The 24,079-nt window shown below is 46.3% G+C and overlaps 3 protein-coding genes across 3 annotated transcripts; 2 read left to right on the top strand and 1 right to left on the bottom strand.

Moving 5' to 3' along the window:
• Positions 1-7,707: 7,707 nt before the first annotated feature.
• On the bottom strand, positions 7,708-9,236 carry LAJ45_04662 (uncharacterized protein; the record flags this gene model as incomplete). The annotated part of the gene is made up of 4 exons (XM_046114239.1): positions 7,708-8,281; positions 8,347-8,750; positions 8,807-8,911; positions 8,985-9,236. 4 exons carry the CDS (start codon positions 9,234-9,236, stop codon positions 7,708-7,710), a joined length of 1,335 nt encoding a protein of 444 aa, XP_045972761.1.
• Positions 9,237-17,016: 7,780 nt separating this feature from the next.
• Positions 17,017-19,065, top strand: LAJ45_04661 (uncharacterized protein; the record flags this gene model as incomplete). The annotated part of the gene is made up of 3 exons (XM_046114238.1): positions 17,017-17,277; positions 17,397-17,496; positions 17,654-19,065. The coding sequence occupies 3 exons, from the start codon at positions 17,017-17,019 to the stop codon at positions 19,063-19,065; spliced, it is 1,773 nt and encodes a 590-aa protein (XP_045972760.1).
• Positions 19,066-20,528: 1,463 nt separating this feature from the next.
• Positions 20,529-23,055, top strand: LAJ45_04660 (uncharacterized protein; the record flags this gene model as incomplete). The annotated part of the gene is made up of 2 exons (XM_046114237.1): positions 20,529-20,531; positions 20,581-23,055. 2 exons carry the CDS (start codon positions 20,529-20,531, stop codon positions 23,053-23,055), a joined length of 2,478 nt encoding a protein of 825 aa, XP_045972759.1.
• Between the last annotated feature and the right edge of the window lie 1,024 nt (positions 23,056-24,079).

Raw genomic sequence — 24,079 nt, 5'->3', positions numbered from 1 at the left:
CTTTGTGGAGTATTCTAACGTCGTCGATAGATAATAGTTTGATATGAATGTAGAGTATCTGTTTTTCTTCAATGCACCGTGTAATAAAATAGGTAGGCAACTTTATAAAAAAAAGTGAAGAGGCAGATATGAAAGAATATATAGGAATCAGACAGACTAACAATATACGCCTTCCCCATAAGTAACTGGATGTCAAACCAAAACCAGGTGAAATTGCAATTGCCCTTTGAAACTAACGAGTAGTGACAGGAGGACCAGGTATAATGAAAGCGAAACTAGCTAGTTTCTGAGAAAAGAAAGGATATGGAAAGGATGTGAGGAGAGAGAGAAAAAATATGCATATGGTCCGCGGCCTCCAGGACCGGGCCACAGGTACAACGAAAGAACATACAAAGTACATGTACCTATAGCTATCTCGGGTAAGTAGGATTAATAGAGTAAGGGAAGGTTTGAAATCGGGCAGTTTACCTCTAACAGGGCCATCTAAGTGGTTCTAGATTTCCTCTTTCTCTAGTAACTCCACAGCGATATATTACTCCTATATTGAGCCTTTATGCTGCATAAATAAAAGCCACACACAAACAAACTACAAAAAAATCCTCCTCGGGCCGGTCTCGCTTGGATGGATGCTTGGTCTGAACGAGTTGCCTAGGTATATACATGCATGCACCATTCTCCTATTGCCTGCGAAAATCTCCGGCGGAACTTTCCGCGTAAGGTCAACCCAACATGGTAATGGGACAAAACCCCAATGCTTATCAGCTTCCGTATTTTCCCTCCAAACATCGTCCCTTATTTCCCTACTGTGGTTATTGTTCTTGATGAAAGGATCGCCTAGCTATATCCCCACCCTGGTAAAACCTGGTTGAGCTGTCGAACAAGTCACAGCTGTGGCAATCCATCCGATTACGAGTAAAGATAGATCTTCTGCTGCTGCTCGGGGAGGCTAAAGTACAACGTTTAACGTTGCTCTCACACTGTGCTCTCGCCCGGCCCTCCTACGAGACATTTCGCCATCGCTCCTAGAGATACAATAACTAAACATAGCCAAAATATCAAAAAATCTCGGGCCGATCTTATGAAACCGCCCTATGGTTACGAACTAACGCGCTTCTTGTCAGTCTCGATTCAAGCATTCCATCCTATCACCTAGTTGTATGCACACACCAACACCAACCCCACTCTGGAAATATATCACACAAACATTAGTGTTCTCACCTAATTTGTGCTAGGATTCAAGGTTGGTGTAAGGCATGGCATACATATGAGGATCACTTATGTATGGGGATCACTTATGTATGGCATGCCTTATGTATATGCCTTTTTATTTTATTCCCGGTTTTGCATCTTTTCTGACATCTTGCATCTGACAATTTGGCGGCGCTAAGCTTTAACAGTGTCTCAAGTCCGCTGCCGCTGCCCTGCATATGGAGTTCTAACGGTGTGGCTTTCCTACAACTTTCTTTTTCCCTACATCGTATTCAGAAGAATGTAATTTTCCCCCACTGACGAAAAAAACGTAATAGAGGAGGAAAGGGCGCGCTCTGCCATATATCGTGGAACAAAATCAGAGCGTGTGTAAGACATGGGTCACCCCAGATCACCCCAACCCCACTCCAGAGACTATTCCGGAACCTTCAGCGCCGTTGAATCAACAGGGTCCAGGGTAGGTCCACCTGGGACCGAAGGAGCAAGAGTCCAACGTCTAACCACAAGTACATACCTACCTCTAAATAGCAACCCAGCTCAACCTGTGAACACGTCAAACAAACAGTATTTTCCACCGGGACTGCCCTGCTCCGTACCGAGAAATCCGAGACATCGTAGGGCTGGTATCTCCCCCATCACGGCTCGGCCGAGGGTGAACCTAGGAGTATTTTAGGGTAGTCTACCGTCATAGGTGTCAGTCTACTAGCTAGACGGAAAGAGATACTTTATCCGAAAAAGAACACCAGAACCGCCTCAACTCAACTTTTAAATCTTCAACGCAATTTACGAGGGAGGAGAAGGAATCTTCAAAAGAACCCCAGATGCGTTTGAAAAAGAACGGTCTGGAACATAAAAACAAACCCACCTCACCCCACCCTTTCACTCAGACACGGAGATGGAAAGGGGAAAAAAGATCACATCTTTGCTCTCTTCACTCTCTAAATGGACCATCAAATCATTCAGTTGGTGTTTAATATGCGCCTTTGAGATAGGCAAGTTATATAGCACCTCATATAGTGCTTTGGGTGGATATGTGGATATGTAACGTACTTAATATCCGCAACGGCTGTACCGATATTGGGCTGAGATTGCGTATATATCCGTGCATGTGTGCACAGCATAGAACAGGTAAATGATAGATTACCAAGTTCTCGCTTGTGATAAGGAAAACTGTACCATACTAAACCCTAACCCCGTGGGGAGTTTTGCGATTGATTGATTATCTCAAGCATACGAGACAGAGACGACAGCGAGTGGCAGACTTGCGCACGCCGGTAGTTAGAAGGCTTTACGGACATTGGAGCAGAAGAGCTGAGGAATTTACCGAATTCGCGAATCGAATAGCTGCACTTCTAGGAAGCTGGAAATATATTGCAGCTGGAACAGAGGATTCCAACTGGCGAAGCACGCGCAGTATCATCTGTTCTTCTCTAAAACGGCCCCCACTTTCCCTTAATCCTCGAAAGGTATGTGTGCCTCTCGCTATCTACAAGGCTTTGGATACCCTACACGTTTACTCCCGCAAGATATCCACTGGGTCAGTCAATAAGATGAATTTTCAAAACTATTTTTCTATTCCTTTCCTGCGTGCCCATCTCGATCACTCGCACCTGGTAGAGTATGCGCACGCTACGGACCGGTGCCCGTCCGTACTCTATGCAGCTACGATATAGCTACGCACGTCCTGATTAGCTGAAGCCTAACCCTGTGCCTAGTCGTGGGTAGGGTACATGTACTTACGTGGGGAAAGGGAAGAAGAAAAAAACCACCCCTTGACCCAGGTACCCACCCGTCGCCCGCGCCGAGATATTCGCAGGAGCTCCAATCAAAAATGTGACGGAATAAGGGCCGGAGGTAAAAAACGAGAGGAGGAGTTTTAGGTGTGCTCCATTTTAATCTATGTGTTTGGCCATACCCAGGCTTAAGCTTGTACATTGCACCCCGAGAAACGGGTATCGGGTTCAAAGAAGAGTGTTTACGCACCTGCATACGCACCCGACAATTTGTTTCTCCCTCTGTCATGTTTCAGGGTGGTGCTGGTAAAGTATTAACTGTGCCTGGGTGGAGAATAGATTATTGAGGTATGTATAGGCAGAGCCCTAACCCTATATTAATAATCCGTGCCTACTAACTGATCATTGGTAGCTACACCGTTGCAATTAATGGAAGCGCCAATGGAATGAGGTTATCAGGATCGAAGGGGGACGAAAAAACCTAATAGATTAAAAAAGAAATTCGGGCGAAATCAAAACTACAGACAATATCCCCAGCCGGCCGAGAAACTCCAAAAAAGACTGCGTTAGATATTGTTTTCTTTTCATTACAGGACTTTTGCGAATATTCCGACCCCATATATCGAGCCAAAGACAGCTACAGCACCGCCCCACATAAACCCCCCAGCGACATGCTTAATTATCCGAAATGCCGTATATCTCCAGAGGTATATTCTCATCGCATCCAACTTACTAGTTAGCTAGTTTGATAGCTAGATCTAACCCAAGTGTGATTTTTCACCTTACCCGGTGTTAGTGTGCCATATCATCGCCCTGGCCATCGCGAGATAGAGCTAGCTGCGAGCTTCAGTACGCACATAACACGTGCTTTAATTACTTTATACATCTGCACACAATAGGGCCGTCATTGACCCATACGTCAGATAGAGTATTGACAGGGGGAATCCCTCCCCGGTCCTGCTGGATAAATGGGTGAATACCGACCCACATAATGTCCTTTTTTACCCATCATTTGTGACCTGAGGCTCAAGGGATTGGGTTTATCTACTAGATTTGATACTCCATGGGCCACTTGTAAATGTGGCAAGAGCCAGCTGAACTCACAGAAAAAAGAAAATGTGACTTCATCAATGGTGGCCATGGAGAGAGAACAAATCCCATGGAAGCGGCAATTGCTCGCTCACCGCCAGCTTCTAGGTGGAGCAAGAAACTAAAGTCTACCAAATCAACGGCCAGAGCCCTATAAAAAGGACACGACGTGGAACTCGAACCCTGGTACGAACTGTTCTCGCTTATGATAAGATATACCTACACAAGCCCGGTAACTGGTCTCCTTCGTAGAGTAAGTACGTCAGGAAGGTAAGTATGTACATAGGTAGGTGCAACATGCAATCTTTGGTTTGAGCGAAAATCAGACGCATGTAGTGATTGACTGGATTCTCTATGTACATCTGCAACATGTGAAAGTCCACAAATTTCACAAACGGGTTACAGGTCGACAGCCAGCCCAGCTGCATCTCGATCGAGATGAGAACGAAGGGAAAAAGTTTTCTTCGCCTTCTCAGTTCTCATTGACCCGATACCCGCGGACGTGTACCGGTACTTGACTTTCCTACGACTAGCAGGAGCTAGCAACCACAACCACGATACCTTGCTGGATGGCTGGCTTCCTACTTGTGCTCAGGAGATCAGTACGTTGCTCCGAGAACTCGTCATTGAGTCCGCCCCCCCGCCCATCTCCCCGTATTTTCTCAGCAAAGGATCGACATATGGTTTTTAGAGTGCTTACATGGAAAGCCTTATCATGGATAAATAAGAAAATTTGAGGAATGCGTAAATGAACGCAGGAAGCAGCTCGTGGATCATTGAATCATTGGTACCAGGCGAGGGTTAGGGTTTAGCGTTGGTCTCGTCGATCATAGCGAATATATTGTTCGCTGTCGTGATGCGCTGACCACGAAAACCCAGAGCAAAGTTCTTGACCAATACGCCGCGATGTCTTATCGGAACATTCAGGGAGAGAAACGGTGTGCGGTACTCTACTCAGGTGGAAATTGCGGACTAGACCTTTCGTGAAGTCCAATAATTGTGAAGTCTCTACTCCGAGCAAAGGCCTCAGTACATAGTTACCATTGACACATCATCTGTCGATCATGCGTAGACATGTTGTGGAATATCGGTTTCTGTGCAGCGGTGATGTGATAATGTCGAGTCTTTATGATATAACATGGTATACAAAATGAAGTGCCGTTATTCCGAGTAGTAAAGTCGGCTTTGCACGTACCCATTTCGTTATATTAGGGGCTGTAGTCTGCGGCCCGAACTAGAAGGTTCATGTCGAAGATCCCCCGGATCTCTTTCTGCTACTGAGGTTATCTTTGCAAATAGTGGAAGCAGTGGATCGGCTTCGTTTATGGAGGTGTTGGGCCACTTTCAAGTTGGTGTTGTACGATTGTAGAAAGCCGCAATCAAGGAACTAGCTCAGATGCTTTTGGAATGCCTGTTAGGGCTACATGATCATGGCAGGATGGCCGAGTTGGTTATGGCGCCAGGTTAGGGTCTTAATCTTAACACCAATTCCTGGTTCGGAAACGAGCGTGGGTTCAAGTCACAAATCATATGTTGTACCCCTTCAGTTACACTCTTGAAAAAGAAGAGCTGAGAGTGTATACATAGCAACCTTTTTTTTGTCTTTTAGGGTGTGGATCGAACTCTTCCTAGATTTTTCCCTCTACCAAACTCTCTTGCCATCCGCTGGGTGCCAAGAGGCTAGAGTAAAACATCGAAAAAGAATTTGCTTTATAACAATGGGTTTACTGAAAACAAGACAGAGAGGATGCAATTGCTCCGTATTATTGATATTTATACTTACTTAATAGAAGAGTTATAAGAGTGAGCAAAAAATGCCTTATTAGCCGTTTGTCACAGCCCTTACGTACTAACTGTTGCACCTCGACCGACATAAGCATAATAGCTGCATAAAAATCATTTCCCAAAGTCTCATTTTAGTTCAAGGGCCAACTAGCTGGAATTGTGGTGACGATAGTGACACCGAAGTCATTTCCTTGATGAAGACCATATACCAGTACTTATCCTAATCGAATTGACGCCCTATATACAACTTACCTGCCATCTGCAAGGCAAAAGTGCAAAAGAATGGACCTTGAGTTCGGTACCCAGGATTCCCGCATGGTCACCCACTGCAGTACTAACTAGGCGATACGACGTTTGAGTATGGCAGAGCGGACGGGATGCCCTATTTTCCTCGTTCTATGACCGAACACGTTGGGGTTAGCGATAACTAATTCTTTATTTTTAATGCAAAGCTATTCTGCCTACTTAACTCCGGCTCTATGGGTTATATTATAGGATGTAAAAGCTTCAGTTATGTTTATTTGATGTCAAAAAGGCTTTTTATCAACTGAAGTTTGAGTTGTAGATCATAACTTGAAATTCTGTCGGTATATGCCAAGGCACTAGAAAACTTTTCACCGCCGCCCGCTCTAACCCTCATGTGTTCGGTCATAGAACGAGGAAAATAGGGCATCCCGTCCGCTCTGTCATACTCAACCCTCGTATCGCTCAATTAGTACTGCAGTGGGTGACCATGCGGGAATCCTGGGTACCGAACTCAAGGTCCATTCTTTTGCACTTTTTTCGACTGTTGTGAATCAAGGGTTATTTGAGACTTGAGACTTTTGCTTCTTTCTGCCAAGAGTCCTTGGCTAGTTTCGTAGATGTTTTGTGGGCTATCCCTTAAGCCGTTGATTTTAACCCTTTTCTGTGGAAGTTCATAAGCTACAGTAAGTTCTAGCTACTTAGATTGACCTAGGTCGAATAAATGATACGAATTTGTTAGGAAAACCTCACATTTGACCCCCACCAAAAGGGCCAGCATATTTCGACACCTTAAGATACAAATATACTGAGTGGGTAAATGTAAGTCTTTTGGCTGTGTGGGATGTCTCGATCTCCTCGAGTTTTACTCTTGTGTATTTCCGTTTCAATTAATGTGGAGCCCTACCTATATATTCCGGAACCATGAGCGCTGGATCCGACTATCCACGGTATCTACTATGTACTTATCCATTTCCACCCAACATAGCCACTGATAAAACTTGGCCCCACACCGGATGGGAATTTCGGCATTTGAATCCCTCCACCTACCTCATTTGCCAAAACTCGTGCATCGAGTGATATTCCGTGACGAAAATTGGCGATGGGTGAGAATTCATGTATCAGACCACAATCCTACTGCCCCTCACTGCAATAACCCCTATACCTCCGTTATTTCTAGAAAAATCTAGGAATATATCTTTCCCTGAATGTTTGAATAGTAGCTCTGATATAGAGTTGGAGGGTGCGCGGGAGGGTGCGCGGGATGATGGGCAGGAGATGATCGATAGCCGGGTTATTTATCACAAACGTGTTTCGTTGTAATTCAATTTAGGTGGAGGGTATAAGGAGCTATCAATTTGAAGATTGCACGATCCAGTCGGGGAAATAGCTATAGTAAATAGAAGCAGGTAAAGTATATACACCCCATATGTTGGCGGTATATATAGAGCTAGTAGTAGTAGTAGTAGTAGTTAGGGTGAAAAGTAAAAGTAAAAGTAAAGTAATCGCTGCCATGACCCATCCACACGCAACCCCCCCCCCCCCCCAAGAAAAAAAAAAGTCATAAAATCAATAAAATAACTCTCGCAGTACAGGCTAGTGAGTACAGTATCAGATCATTGCATCAACGCATAAAACACAAAACACGCTAATTAAACATAGGAGTCGGCATCCTTCTATGCCCTCCCGATACTGGCTGCTGCGCGCTCTGCGGTGGCGGGCGTAACACCGGTTTCTCTCTTTCCTTAAAGGCCGGATGCTCCTCTAGTGGAAAGTCCATCTGGACCATAATCTCACTGAGGTTCGTTTTCGAGTCTGACGAGTATCTTGCCGACGAGCTCGACGCGAACACGAATGGCGCTGTTGGTCTCTGATACGGGTTATTTTCAACATCCCGGTTATGCTCGTCCATGATCTGGCGCTGGCTTTCCGAGCGGTTGATGTCGGAGCGATTTGCGTGGGACATTGAAAGGAGGGCTGATGGTGTTGGCGTTGGTGGGTTCTGGTTTGCCGATGCTGAAGTTGAACTGCGGTTGGGCGAGCGAAGAGGCTGTAGCCAGGCTTTGAAAAATGGGGAGAGGGATGGGAGATTGATTGCAATAAGACCAACGTTAATCTCTAACATTTCCCAAATCAATAAGTTGGAGGAGTCGTAGAGGACTTCATTGGTCTCGTGGTATCCGAATTCGTAGAGTGTGTGAATAGTAGCAGCGGCTACTGAGCTGAATAGTGATGTCTTTGTTAGCGTGTTGGCCTGCGTAAAAGTATATGGGAAGAGGTTACAAACAAGAAAGCGAGTAGAAATACTCCAGCGATGGCAATTTTCTCCCTTGTTGACCGTCGGACACCGTATATTACCATAAACACAGGTAATAATACGAAAAACAGATCCATCGCCGTATTCATCGAAGCATGCACATTTGCGAATTGCTTTACCAAATTCCCGGGAATGCACTGTCCCGTACCAGACTTGTCAAATATATACCTAGCAGGTCGACACTCTATCACTGCGGCAACCCAGAAAACTACCGAGTATGCAGTCATGAAAACCATAGCAAAGTACAACATGGTTTTGAGGAATTTCCGCGCTTGTTGGGGCGGGGAACTAGCGACAATGAGGAGGGTGGTAAAGACAGCCATCTTGACGGCATAGGTAGCGGCGATGTAAAGAAGTTTGGAAATCCAGTAATACTACGCGAGTTTTAGTAATTAGGAGATGGGCCCTGAATGATAATTGGAAAACTTACTTTGAGCCCTTGAGTGGTGTCATCTCCTGTTATCTCAAATCTGTGTCTGCCTGCGCCGAATCGAACAGAGATGGCTACAGCAACTGATACCGCAACTGAGAATAACTGCAAAATCAAATATCCTGATTAGCGAGTTGAACAAATTCATTAGACCATCCAGTCTTTTTGGTTGACATACAGCAGCAAGTACGTGCATCCAATCCACCAACCGCACTGATTTTATTCCTGTTTGCAGCTTCAAATATATTCGCAGCACAACGACGATTATCATAGAAACCGTCAATATCGATGTAACTGCAAGCAGCTCTGGTACCCGCCCCATATCGCCTGTTTTTCCCGGCGCATCACCCGCACCCACGGTTCCGTTTGCACCCTGCGGCGGTCCTCCTATTCCGCTCATCATTGGCGCTGTTGCACTAGTCGTTGCCATTTTTTCCTATGGTGAAATTCTCGAACGAGTGTATTTCCACGCAACAATCTGGTGATTTTTTCTCTTTTTGATGCTGTTAAAGTATTGATTGAAATGTGGGGAAATCCACCGGGGGGTCGGCGGGTGGATGAATTCGAATTAAAAGGCGAATCCGATATTGTTATAGATTTTGTAAGATGGAAGCCAAAACAGAAACCGCCTTAAACCGGATGAATACGCAGGAAGGACAGACAGATGCGGTGAGTAACAAAAAAAAAAAGAGTGTGATGGGGAAGAAAAACAGTGGCCAGCACCAAACAAGTAAAATCCGTGTATAGAGAGCGAAATACACGGTAGAAAAGGAAGGGGAAACCCAACCGGACTCAAGCAAACTAGAAGCTGGGTGAATGCCTGATCAAAGAACAGAATTAAGATCTATGTAACGAGGTATATACCCATCCATCCCCCCCTCCTCCTTTTTCGTTACAGAGTAGAACCCTGGTAAAGCAGGTAACCCTCGACCCCAACTAACTATTACTTAACCACTACCATGAAAGAGTAGTTGAAGATCATCTTCGGTGTCTCGGCTTAGCGGGGCTCTCCCTGTCAAGTTAAACGGCCCGCGCAGAAGCAATCAGTATTAGTTGAATTCCTGTGAGAAATCTGGAATAACGAAGCTAGTACTCAAAGCACCTACTAATCGGCCCCGGAAGATGTCCCGGGGTATCGCTTGTGTAAAAGTTCCTGCATGAGGGGCAGTTTCTGGCGAGTTTGGCCTTTCCTGAAACGGGGTTGAGGATGCTTCAAAAGATGGTTTCCGACCAAGCGAGCTGTAGAAGGACGTATTGAGTAATGATTTGTACGACATGAGCAGAATTCAGTTCGAAGGGGCACTGCCGAAAAGAAACGCATACGAGCTGGACTGTACTCGTATTTCTCTGACGTTTGTGGACGCGACTGATATTGCATGCCATACAAAAATACGCCAAGCTCATGATTTTGGGTGTATGCAATAATGGCCCAGTTCAAAAACGTCAGCGAAATACTAGTAGAATAATGTCTTAGAGATCTCATTCTGGACTTATGGACTAAAATGCCGGACTAGTTTCGTCGCATGGGAGTACATGTAGGTACACTAGGTGCATGTACGCAATCATTTATCGACGCCGCAGCTGCATGTCTCCTTGATATTGAATTCCTTACTGTTCTTTCCAAACCGTAAATGGTACGTACCTAGAATTTCTGCGTAGCTACATCAATAGAACCTTACTAGCAGCTACTAACAGCGAGGGGAATCCTAGTGAAAGTCAAGTAGAGCGCTAGCTAGCTCTACATGTAATTATGTAGACACTCTGCATACGAGTCCACAATTGTATTGACTGAATGAATCTCCACTATTTTCCCAGGGAAATCCGCCAAGTCCATCCAGCTATTGATAGGGCGCCACTAATGCTCCAGGCAATGTCTTGCAGACCTTAGTCTCCTAATATATATATGTTTCACGATTGTTAGTTGAAACCAAGTGTATTCGCCGTGCGAATATTTTATTATTCTTTTTGCCTTCCATATTCCTTCCACGCCCTCCCTCTCCGTCTTGAAGAATTGTTGGAAAACAAAATACCAGACGAGAAAGGGGCAGATCAATGCCAAGTCTTGCCCCGCACAGACTTCAATGCACCCCAGTTACCAAGTGGACAAGGGTCAGACCGTCAGGGACGCGCCATCAGTCGATTCCAAGAGGATTATTCCGAGTGGGGGCATGCAGAGGAGATATCGCAGGGTACGAACCTGACCAGGCCTCATCGCTTCGCCAATTTCTTTTCAGCGAAGCCGTCTCCGGGACTCTGTGGCTGCCCGGCTGTGTAATGATGATTTACACGCGTACCAAAGAAGGGCCTTATTTTGTGGGGGCCTTTACCAAGAGCCTCTACCTCCTCTTGTCTGGCTACTCATGCCGAGATAGATTATCTACATGTAGAGGCACTTTATATCTGTAGAGATGCAGGCCTAACCGACAAAATTAGACTGCATGTAGACGTTGAACCGACTGTTGATATTAGGCTATTTTGCTCATCATCATGATATATCGATCGAAGGGACAATGGGAGTGGTGTAAGCATCATGGTCTCGACTTCTTTATATTCCCATATCAGTATATAGGAGTATATTTTTCATAAATGAACGTTGGTTATATCTTTAATTACCTCTGCTTTCCTATGAAAAAGGTAATATATAACCATAACCACTGTCCGTGCTGCACTGACATTTCCAGGGTTCTTTGGTGCGAGACGAACGATCCACGCGCTCTGACTGGAGAAACCAAATTGTCTCCGAGTGGCCTGTTCTGAATATAAAGGCCAAATTTCCCCAGTCCCCGCAAGTTACCGGGACTCACTTGCGGGAATAGGGCTAGATGTTGAGCGAGTGATTGATTGTGATTATTGATAGGCCAGGGCATATTGGTTGAGGGATTTGGTATGGATGTAGAGCCAACACACGCCCGATGCTGTAATGAAGATTTTCGTCTTGCAGAAGCTTGGAGTTTGAATGTTATTGACCAACCAATGATCTAACCGATCTATGCTGAGGGTACTATTTGACTGGCGCATAGCCTTTTGGCCATATATGTGATATTCGCTTTTCAGAAGATGGTGCATGGGGGATGAGCCTCAAATCCTTGAACGGTGTCTTAGTGATATACTAATTATGTAGTTTAATTAGATCGATTGAGCAAGTTGATGTAATGGTTCAGGTGATTCTTCATGTTCTTTGATATCGTCGTGACATGGTACCATCTCGAGACTCATCACCTCTTAAGATAATGTTCTCACGTATCTGGGGATAGGTTAATCGAGGACTATGAAGCTGTTAATATCACGATAGAATTATCGACTCGTAGCATCTACCTTCTTTTAGGGTCTGGTAAAATATGCAGATATCGATCACCTTTTTTTTAAAACCCTATCTTTCTTTAGAAGAAAGCATCGGCTCAAAGAGACAGGATGGAGTCGATGCCAAAATCAAGGCTGAGAAAACACGTAGGTTTGGTTGGATAGATTTGGCCACATCATGAAGAATCACTCTTCGGTGGCGTCGGTGCCAAGGTGGTTTTCCAACTCTAACCCATGCCATGCATGCCGACCCGGGTACCTGCAGACTTGATTCTCGGCAGGTATAGGTACATATTTGGACAGACACGACCGTACACAATGTCCTGATTCTTGCAGAAATATTTCTGTGACTGGGTTCTGAAAATATCTTAATGCCTGTTGCGGTCCGGTACTATAGAAGGACTTTCCTGCTGTACCTAAGATCATAATCTCCATAAGATGCGAGGATATTGAGTTCGGCAAGCAATGATCCGAGAAGAAGCTCTTGTATATACTTGTATGCGGCGATAGAGTGGTGGAAATTCCAAGAATTCTTACGTTCCATGATCGCGCTCTTGATCTCGATCTCAGTGCGCGGAAACGGTGGAGTGTGTAGATTCGAGTGATAATCTGTGATTATCGTAGAGGCCAAGCATGGTTTTACCGTCGGAATCTCATAAAAAGCCACTGTTCCGGTGGTAAAGTACAATGTACTTGTTGGCTCTCCATACATGACCGCGGGTCTAAACACAAGTTTATTTAGCATAACCTCACCAATTAAAGAGCCCAGATTACACATACTTACTTAGTACCCATAGGCTCGTGCGAAATTTATATTACCGTCTGTCAAAATACTAACGTCTATACCAAGTGGTACAATACATATTATTATTCAAGAAATAAGCCTCAAATATCAAACAATTGTTTTGGGGGTTAATAATTATATAGGAAGCAAGCGTTATGCGATCAAAAACCATTATTTAACGCTTATTCTCTCTCTACCCGTTTCAACGGCAAAGTAGTAAATCACCTCCAAGTCAGTGAATTCAAAGATTTTGACCGCCGCCCGCCTCATCCTAACGTGTTCGGTCATAGAACGACGAAAATAGGGCATCCCGCCCGCTCTGCCATCTCAACATCGTATCGCTCAATTAGTACTGCAGTAGATGACCATGCGGGAATCCTGAGTACCGAACTCATCTTTTTGCTTCTTTCTTTTTGGAGCAATAGAGGTTGCATGGCTGTGACCGAGGAATTCCGAGCGGTGCGGTTTAGGTTCGAGACTGCGGGGAAATTTAGAGGGCGAAGACTAGAGACAGTAAGGCGGGTTCGGAGTTTTGAGTATTGGGTTGCGATGGGTGCGAGGGAGTTTTATATCGGCAAGGGTCCTGGTTCTGGAGTTTTTTCTGTACCTTACTACTAACACACATACATAAGTACATTGTGTAAAATCTTGTTGATCTAGAGTAGAGCACAGGGTGTTAACAGCTTTTTCGGAATGTAAAGTGTTATAAAATCCTTATTAAAAGCTTATAAAGAAAACCGGTTGTTGGAACATTGACCCTGCGTTCTACCTAGAAAGTGCCGAATAAGGTCTACATGGGTCTGCGGTCCGACAGCAGTCGGCATGCCGACAACTTGCGCATATGAGAGAGTCGCCGCGGCCAATTCGCTTACAACCGTACTGATTCGGCCAATATACACTTAAAAGCCCGCCTGATAAAAGTGTATGTAAATAGCTAGCTCTTCAAGGCAGGATGGCCGAGTTGGTTATGGCGCCAGGTTAAGGTCTTAATCTTAACACTAATTCCTGGTTCGGAAACGAGCGTGGGTTCAAGTCCCACTCCTGTCATTCTTTTTGCGTCTCCATGTGTGTTGCCGCCTTCCCAAGGTGACAAACTCTTTTGTCGCTGGTGGCAACGTTGCACAGAGCCTCTGTTGGTTTGGGCCTCTTTGTGTTTGATGATGCTCTTGTGTCTGGAATCACCCTGGATTCGGGTTGTTTGAACATCATGGTCATGGAGAGAATTTTGCTGCCAAGACAGCTAGCGTTATTAACTAAGACGCGAGCCCGCAATTGGCCCACCGAAGGATTAGTTGGTGTCTCACTCTTGTGCGATGGGCGCGGCGCTAGGTATTACTAAGAGTAAACAATAGTAGAACTCCCCGAGTGGCCTTTTCCCGAATTCCACCATGCTGGGCTCAAAGGAATAGACCATGCTAACAGACACGAGCAAGTACATGTATCCTTGAGTGAATTCGATTGAAGTATTAATTGTTGTTTTGGGAGATGGCGCAAAGGTGGAATATTAATACATAGTATACCACTGGGTGCTTTGTAGCATAATGGTGCTGAGTGTTTCTCTTGGTGCTCTACTGTTTCTAAAAGATCGACAGTGCTAGGTACTTTATGTATGGTTCAGCAGAATACGCTGTATGTAGAGAGATTCCGTATGTACCACTGCTATAACCCCGTCGGTGTCATAGCGGTCATTCAAACCCCAACGTGACAGCACAGCCGGAAGACTACACAGAAAAGTGCTTATTATGGTAACAACCGGCACTACTAGCTGTCGGTATCGTGATCAACGCGGGGAGGATATGGCTGCACGCCCGAACAGCCCATGGTCAGAAATGCCCCAATCAGCTCATATTTGCGGACTGAGAAAGGCGATAAAGAGATGTTACAATTTCGACAGCCTTTAATCAAAGCACTCTCTGATCTGATGAAGAACCGCGGCGCAATGCGTCTTCAACAGTTACCATCCTAGTTGTGTCCCCGTGTCTCTGCTTCTCTCTCCCCGCTGTCATATTCCTCTTTGTTTAACTCGAGGAGTAGGGCATAAGTGAAGGTGGCTCCGGTATTTCCCATGTTGAAGTCTGCCTGCAAGGCTGCTCATCTTATTGTTGTCGACCGCTTATAAATCGGTGTTCGTGGTAAGTTAGGTGGTGGGTTCTGCTGGCCCTAATCTTGCCGGTGATGGGGGAATATAGTAAAGACATTCGTATTGGGCGTTGAATCTTAGGCGCGCATTGGTGGGAGGCGGGGGGGTACGGGAGTGCTGTTTATAATGGAGGAGAGGGTGGTTGGTGTAGATGTAGATGTGGTGGTTCTTCGAACAAAAGATGTTGGCCTTTGGTGCCTCGCCTGCTGTGTTGCCCCGCGCGGTTGTGTCAAAATCATCATTGCCATCTCCACACTCACCATCAGTCTGTTCATACTCCGCTCAAGAGATATAAAAGCTCCACAGATCCTTGACTCTCTGGGTTTATGACTATGGCTTTCAGATTCTGTGGTGACTTGTGACGCTGTAGTCATTTCTGGACAGCCTTATTTCACTAGCACTGTCGTTCCGCATAAGCGGCTGTCAGGTACTTATGCTACATGTAAAACTGTGGAATGATGACGAGGAATAGGTGGTATCACAATCTGTCCTTAATCATGCCGCACAAAGCTTGACACTGCTCGGGAGGTCCTATTGATACATTGTCAGCTCCCTTTTCGCTAAATAGTTTGGTCTTGTTACAATAACTGGGGTACCCAGCGCCTGGCAGTACATGCTTCATATTCAGCTGCGTACACGCATGTATACAGGAGTTTGAATCGCGGAACATGCAGAGTGGAAGAAAAAAGAAGCAGGTTTCGCGACAGCCTTTGGTCGTTCTTGCTAAATAAGGCCATACAAAGTGCACAGCAGCTGACTATGAGATAGGAAGAGTGTGCGATAATTCCACGCGGCTGATATCGAGGTCCACAACAATCATTGATGGAGGAGATAAAGATGGTCGAGATCCTACACACATCCATTATTGACACCTACCTCGTATCCCTGCATGCCCAACCCGTTGCCACATCCGCCAAAAAGCTGCAAAACAATCATTACCTCTCCTGTATCAAGGGGCTCACCACCTTTCTATTTTTCTCAAAAAAAAAAATTTCCTTCCCCAAATCGGGCTACACAGCTACAATTTATCGTCTTGGCACCGACTACACTAATCTACTATCAATCGGTTATCTTGGCAACGATAACAACGGTAGTGGGGTATAAGTTTCACACAGTCTCTCTCTCTGTCTCTTTTTTTCTTCTTCGCTTTTCTTCCCCAGATGTGTTCGTGACAGTTTTTTTGACGCAAAGACTTGAATCTTTTGAGTTTACGCATCATAACCCACTGTTTCTCGAATTAATCCATAAGAAGATTTGACTTTTCCCACCTTTTCTCATTTTCAACTCCCTCATCGAATTCTTTCCCAATCAAAACTCCCTCACTTCGAGCACCTTTGAGTTCTCTCCTCCACGCTATCTTTCTCCTGTCGTTGAAATCTTTAATTTGACATTCTCCATCAACATTTTTCTTCCATTTCTCTATCTTCTGGCTAAATTAACCCCACCCTCAACATCGTCAATTATCCTTCCTCTGGTTCGGTCTCTCCTCCCTTAACCTCAGAAACGCCGCTACCAATACCTGAACACACTTCCTGACCTCCTCGGTGTTTTTTCTTCACTCTTTTCTCTTTGTCTCCACGAGCTGTAGAAGCATTTTCGTCACCTCACCTCACCTCCCTGCGCCTTCTTAGGAAGAGAAAAGATTGTTGTGGATACATAAAACGTCCATTCAGTCCTCTTCAGTTTGGTGTCTTCTGCCTCTAAGCAACTTCGACCACACTCTCACCCTCTCACACATCGAAGCAACCTTTTTTTGTTACCTGCAAGAATAGAAACTGCGCATCAGCAAAGCCGCCAACACCTTCTTCCCTCACATCTACAAAGTGTAGAAACCTTTCTACCTCGTCCGCTTCCTAAATCTTTCGACTCCATACCACTACTATTCTCAGCAGTAGTAGAACTAGTATCGGCAGCAACAGAAAAAAAGAGAAAAAATAAAAAGAAAGAAAGAAAAAAACCTTCCCTACCATAAAATATTCCTCTAAAATGGATCAACAATACCACGCCCCCGATCCCCGTTCTGGTGCCATCAGACAAGCCGAACTCAACCCCATCTTAGGATATAAACCTGACTTCATGCCATCGGTTGTAGAATCCACATTCCCCCAAGTGCAGGACGAGCTAAAGGTGGCGGACTATCATGACTTGTTGGAGATTCCACTGGAGACCAACAAACCCGATACTGAAGAAATGATTTCGCGGGTTGAGGGAAACATAAGATCTACTTTTGTCCAAAACCTTCAAATTGTAGGTGCCGTCTTTTTTTTTTTCTTCTTCTTTTCTCTCCTTTTTCTTTTTTTTCCCCTCTTTTTTTCTTTTTTTCTTTCCTATTGATATACTAACCCATAAATTTCCAAATTTCAAAGCTCAAGATGGCAGAAATTACTCTCCTTGATCCGCAAGCAAGAGAGCAATACGATCTTCTTAGACGCCATTACGGGACACATCAGTACAAGTGGATTGAAAGTAAGTCCTACATTCATGCTCCTTTCTTCCTCTTTTTTCTTCCCTCTCTTTTCTGTTTTGCTCGCAGCATTGCTGCATAGCAATCACAGCAAATCAGAGTCTACTCTGTTTAATGATTTATAAATGTTGGGTGTCTAACTTATTCTACCAACATTAGTGACAATTTCGAAAAATCGCCAACAGAGAGAGGGTCAACACAAATTAAATGAATACAATCAAAAAGTCAACCAAGGAATTGAGTATGACACGAGAAGGTCGCGCAAAGAGCAGGACCGAGTCAAAGTTTTAATAGCGGAGAAAGAGGCGTACGCAAACGAAAATGAAGGACTCCGTAATCGTTGGGTCGATTTACAGAGAGCTTACAACGCCAACAAAAATGGGATAGGCAAGGCCGTGCAATTGGCCTTTGATAAATTAGAGAAAGCGGTAAAAGAATGGTTGGAGGCGGTCCAGTTCGAGAAAGTGGCGAGAGCAGAGTTTCTCGAGGCGTTGAAAGCCGGCTCCGAAGAGGGCATTTTACATGCGAAGGCCATTCACAAATCCGCTCTCAAGTCCACCCAATCGACCCAAGAGCACAAGGATTCAATACTCGAACTTTTCTTCAGTATTGGAGAGCTAGGCGATGACTTGACGAAGGACAAGCTCAGAATCTTTTACCAAACTATGATAGACAAGTATAACTTTCCGAGCGCGTTGTCACGAGAAAGGGAGGAGCTCGAGGAATCAAACCATCAAGAATATTATCAGCGCATGAAGGCAACAATAGAAAAAGAGGAGACTGACCGTGCAGGCGAGCTCGCTAATTGGCACAGGAACAATTCTTCAAGTTCCTGGAGGAGCACTCCTCCATTTCCCTTTTACCACGACCTAGACAGCGCGATGTTCGAGCCTGGCAGTGTAAGGGCCGAGATGACTGAGGAAGAGAGGAAGGAGATGGAGCTCGTTGAGAAAACAGAGGCCGAAAAAGAGAAAAAGGAGGCCGAAAAGGCCAAAAAGGAGGCCGAAAAGGATCGTTCGACAAAGGCACGTGCCGAAAAGAGAGGGAAGAAGGCCGCCGAGGCAGAACGCTTGAGGGTTGAGGCCGCCGAGAAGGAACGCAAGGAGCAAGAGCGCATTGAGAAGCGGGAGGCCACCAAGGCAAGGAAGGCGGCCGAGAAGGAGCTTGCAGCAAAGGCGCGTGCAGAAAAGAAGGCTGCAAAGGCGGAAAAGAAGGACCGGGAAGAGCAGGCTGCGAAGGCGGAAAAGAAGGACCGGGAAGAGAAGGCAGCGGCAAAGAAGGACCGGGAAGAGAGGGCAAAGCATCAGACCCGTGCAGCATCGGCGCGAACAGTTCGAGGCAGGGTGACTCGCGAGACATTGACGCCGCCAGTTGAAGCCAGGAAAACCCGTGCAGCATCGGCGCAGCCAGTTGGTGTCAGGAAGACCCGGAGCAACAGCAAACGTCCATCTCCCAGTTTAGCTGATCAGGAGGGGGTTGCTGAGCGAGTGTTGGAGGCGGTGGAGGAAGAGTCTGATGATATCGAGATCGTGGAAGTGGTCAAGAGGGAGCCGTCTCTCTCTCCCGTCTAAATTCGTTTCTACATTTTTTTTGTATTCTTTTTTTCTTGTTGTTTCTGGCTTGCTTGGTTTGTTTGGGTTTGTTTGGGTTGGAAATTTTGTCTGCGGTGCTCCATGAATTGGATCGAATAACTAATATATCTTTCTTACCGCTCAATTTGGAGTACTCTTATGTGCATTATAACGTGACTATCGCTCTCCTGATATGACCTGAGATCATCTATCCTTTTTTCTGTGCGAGTGGATATATGACGTGGGTGTTGATCGTATTTCTCCCCAATAATAGTTTCGAATGTTCAAGCATGATCATATGATCTCACTCGATGGATGCCAAGGCACTGTTATAAGGTCGACTTCCTAATTGAAATCGAAACCGAAGCTATTTCCATTGTTAGAGAAACACGGCCGCTATCGCCATCTATAGGAGGTTTAAAGATACTCGTTATATTTTCATAGATATAACTATAGGTATTCACTGATATTCATAATGAGTAATCAGTGGATCATGTAGCATACCATCCGTATCAGTGGTGACTAGACCTTCCATCGCAGTCTCCTCGGTATTCCAAGGGTTTCATATTTTAACCAAGCTGGGTGATAGGAATACTGTAGTAGGATTAAAGGCACTTCTATCTCCACTTTGGGTATTGTTCTCACCTCTTCAGATATAGCCGGCCGTGAAGCGTATCCGCATCCTAGCTCCGGCTCCATGCTTGAGCCTAGCGAGGGGTCAAAAGAGAGTATGTACGTATACTTCAAACGAGGGAATATAGAGAGTAATCGCAACAACAAAAGAGCACGTATAACCATGGTTATCAGAGCTCCTTTATATGCGGTGGTTAAGCAATTGATAGGATACCTCCCAATATATGAATCTCAGAGTGCTGTGTTCTAGCTAGACTGCAAACGTGTCTCACATGCTGTCTTCTAGTTAGACGCATCCATGGAGTATCCACAGCATGATCCCTGCAACAAAAGAAAAAAAGAGCGGGGACTTGCAGCGATCTGTGCGACCCAAGAACAAGCGCCAACTGGACAGACTTCACATTTCTGATGATGCCATGAGTTTGTTGCAACATCACTCACTCCTCGCGTCCCCTCATCCTCTTCCTCATCCCCATCATCATTCTCCTTCTCTTCTTCCCTTCTGGTTCTGTTTCTTCCTCGTTCACTTCTTTCCTTTCCGTGCTCTGATTGCTGTCTCTTAAGCAAGAAGCAGTTATTCTGTGGAAATAGAGCCATTAATGTCACTTCTTCCATAATTGTCTCCCTTTAGTTCTTAACAGCTTTTTCTCTGCATCTAGCACTCTAACCGCACACCATTCAAGTCTGTTTTTCACGACTAAAACTGTCTAGATCTGCCTGATTGTTTGTCTGTCTTTTAAGCAGTACAATAAACGATAACCCCAATACCCATTCCAATACCCCAATAAATTACCTTTCAGGCATCGTCCGTATATACAGGAAAATACATGATGGTATCTTCAATCCTGGTAACAACCCCCCCAATACTCACTGACGCCTTAGGCAACCCCACGCTCCCTCCGCTCCTTCTTCGACTTCACCACTCCCAACCTGCTCGACGCCGACTTCTCCACTCTCCAACTCATCTCCCGCGCCAGCCATGATGCCCTACAAACCGAACTCGCCACTCTCCGCTCCCAGATTGCAGAGAAAGATGCAATGCTCTCCACAATGTTCATCCAGCAACACGCCACTGCCGCAGAGTCCAAACCCCCCTCTGCCGCCGAGCCCCCAATCGACTTTGGGATCCGCGAAGCGCACGTGGAATCGCTGACCGCCAAGATCGACGCCCTGTCAGAGCAGAAGCGGAAGCTGGCACTCGCGCTCGAGACGGCACAAGAATCGCACATAGCAAAAGTCGACGCCCTGGCAGAGCAGAAGCGGAAGCTGACGCTCGCCCTTGAGACGGCACAGGCAAAGTCCCGTGCACTCGCGGCGGAGGTCAAGAATATGCGGGAGCGGCAGGCGCGCGAGGAGCACGAGAAGAAGTATGCGGCACTCGAAGCGCAGTACAGGACCGTTGCCTCAGAGCTCGAGGCCCGTAGGGCTGAGAACGACCGGTTTGCATTGGAGCGGTCGACGCTGACGGCGAAGGTTAGGGCTCTGGAGTCAGGTGGTGGTCTTGGTGCTGCTGCTGCAGCGGCGGCGGTGGCGAATAGGGAGGGGATGGAGGCACTGAAGACTGAGAATGAGAGGTTGATGTTGAGGCTCAAGGCGTTTGAGGATGGCAATGCCGCGCTGAATAAGAATATCGCGGCGCAGAATAAGACGATTGGAGTGCTGAAGACCGTGGCGAATACTAACGAAAGGTGTAATGTCGACCTACAGAAGAAGAATTTGGACCTTGTGGCCGAGATAAATGCGATGGAAACGCAGTACGAAGAGACGATGAAGAAGAATATCGTGCTGGAGAGAAAGAATGGAGAGCTGGAGGATGAAAAGGCCGTACTGGAGGATCAACTGAAGAAATTGGCCGAGAAAAGCGAAACTGCCTCCAAAGAGGATACACAGCAGATAGAAGGATTGAAGAAAAAGTTTGAGGAGTCTGAAAAAACCCTTCGAGCCAAGATAAATCAACTGCAGGATAACATAAAGCGGCAAGTGGCTGCATTCAAGCAATATCAAGAAAAAACCCAGTATTTAACAGAAAACAATGCAAGGTTTCTTGAGGATAAAAAGGCTGTAGAAAAAAAACTACAATCAGTACAGGTTGAGCGGGCCCGTCTTGACAGCGAATTGATCGAGATCCGGGTCAAGCTGTTTAGGACGGAAAAGACTGTAACTACAACTAGCGCACGAGGTGCAGACCTCGAGGTTGCAAATAAGAAACTTATTGATCAGAACCAATACCTTTCCCGGAGGTTTGAAACACAAACCCAAACGCAGCAAAGTCTTAAAAGCGAGATTGTAACCCTAGAGGAGCGCTCCGAGCGCATGTTGGGTGAAATACACACCCTCCGTCAGGACAAAGCCCGCCTCAATGATAATATCGACAACCTCATCAGCCAGCTCAATGGACGAAGGGGATCCACGGAACGAAATGACCAGCTTGAACTGTTCCCCACAAAGCTAAATGGGACTAACAACTCCAACGGCTCAGTCGCCAAACCCCTGACACCCATATCGCCGGGCACCACCCGCGGCACCAAGCGTACCGCCGAAGATCAAGATGATACTGCCCAAACACCGACCACATCCCGCAGCAACTTCACCATCCGGGCCCTCGCCGACACCCCTAAAGTCCCGCAGGCAGCACAGCCAATCCCGACACACCCACCGCCATCCCCTCCCCAGCGCTCCCTCTTCGACCGTGTCAAGCAGCCCTCACAGCAGCAACAGTCCTCCGACCCCCGCTCCCTCTTCGACCGGATCAACACCAACACATCCATCGACCACGAAATCGACACGCTCATAACCGCCTCCAAGGACTCCCCCCGCGGCGTCTTCTGCCGCCTCCGTGGCCCCCCACCCGGCGTCGCAGACCTCCTCGACCTCATCTCCGGCGGCCCCCTCGAGTCCGTCCGCATCGCCCTGGAAAAAGACGTCGCTTTTCTATGGTTCCTCCGTCCCAGCGACGCATCCGCCTTTATGACCCACTCCGCGGTGAAGAAGCTCCCCAACGTCGAGTTCGCGTGGAACGAGAAGCCTGTGCGTATGCTCGATAGGGACCTTGCTACACAAGTAGTGCGTTACGGCGCCAGCCGTGTCTTTATCCTCCACTGCGTCCCGAATGAAGTGCCATTGCAGCGCATTGCGTCCGATGTTGGCGGGAAGAGGATCGCGTTCTGGCTGTGCGAGGGCGCGACTGGAAGGGTTACGGCGGACGGCCGGACGAAGGGACGAGAGGTGGTGATTGAGTTTACGGAACTTAGGGATGCGGTGGAGGCTCGGAAGAGGCTCGGGGGTGACTTTTGGTGCGAGGCGAGCTGGATGAGGGAGGGGTGTGATCGCACGGTTCCGAAGGTGGAGTTGTTGTAGTGAGCGAGTGGTAGATAGTTGTAGGTAGTGTAGGTAGCTTTTTTTCTCTTTTGTTTTTGTGGTGGTGTGATGAATGATGAATGATGGATGATGGATGATATTACGATCTTTTAGATCTTTAGAGGGGTCCCCCTTGATCCCCCTTCTTTCTTGGGGAGGGGGAGGGGGTTATTTAGGTTTTTTTGCCTTTGCATTTGTAGTGTAGGGCTGCTGGCTATTACGATACCTACTTACTGCGTAGCGGTAAATACTACTTCTTTTTATTTATTTTTATCTTTGCAAAAGTACTCCACGTATATACACATGTAGCTGCGGTCTTTTTTTCTTGGAGGCTTCAGGTGCTTGATGGTTGAATTAGATACAGGTGTGAAAGAAAGAAAGAAAGAAAAAAGAAAAAAAAAATAAATCAAATCAACGTGCAAAGAAGAAAGAGAAAAAAAAACTGGTACGGCGATCATTGGTTCTGGTTCTAGCTGGGCTGGCTGGTTGCACGTGCACAAATTACTTCACCTAACCGTTGATATTTACCAACACTTAAAAACCAGAGAGTTTTTTGCGCACACAACACAGCTTTAAGGCGTGCGGTATATCGACATCATGCCATCTCCCGTGAGGATTATTTTCAGTGAACTTGGGTTTTAATTGTGGCGAGGCTTTGTTCCTCCTCGGGCTGCCAACCGCGCCTTGCCCTTGCGACCCGGTACCCAGATATAACTGCAGCACTGCCTCACCCACCAGCCACTTTGTAGCTAGTAGTCATCCTCCCTTCGCCTCATTTGTACTTTTGTTCCCGCTGCGGATTTGTAGCGCTCGTGTTTGCCTATTTGATTAACTCGCGGAAGCTAATTAGGTGTAGGTGGAGACGAGTGATAGGCTGTGATTGTAAATATTTGTGCTGCTGGTGGGAGTGGGCTTAAGGTATGGCTGTTTACGAGGCGAGTCTGCTCGAGGTAATACTCGCCTTGAGCTGGTGGGGGATTGGGTATTGGTGGGAATGGTGGCAGGTGTGTATTCTTGTGGGATT

This window comes from Morchella importuna (assembly GCF_003444635.1).
Source record: "Morchella importuna strain M04M26 chromosome Unknown Morimp01GS011, whole genome shotgun sequence".
In the NCBI taxonomy this organism is placed as follows: domain Eukaryota; kingdom Fungi; phylum Ascomycota; class Pezizomycetes; order Pezizales; family Morchellaceae; genus Morchella; species Morchella importuna.
Note: the sequence above shows the minus strand (reverse complement) of the source record. Positions and strands in the feature narration are given on the sequence as shown.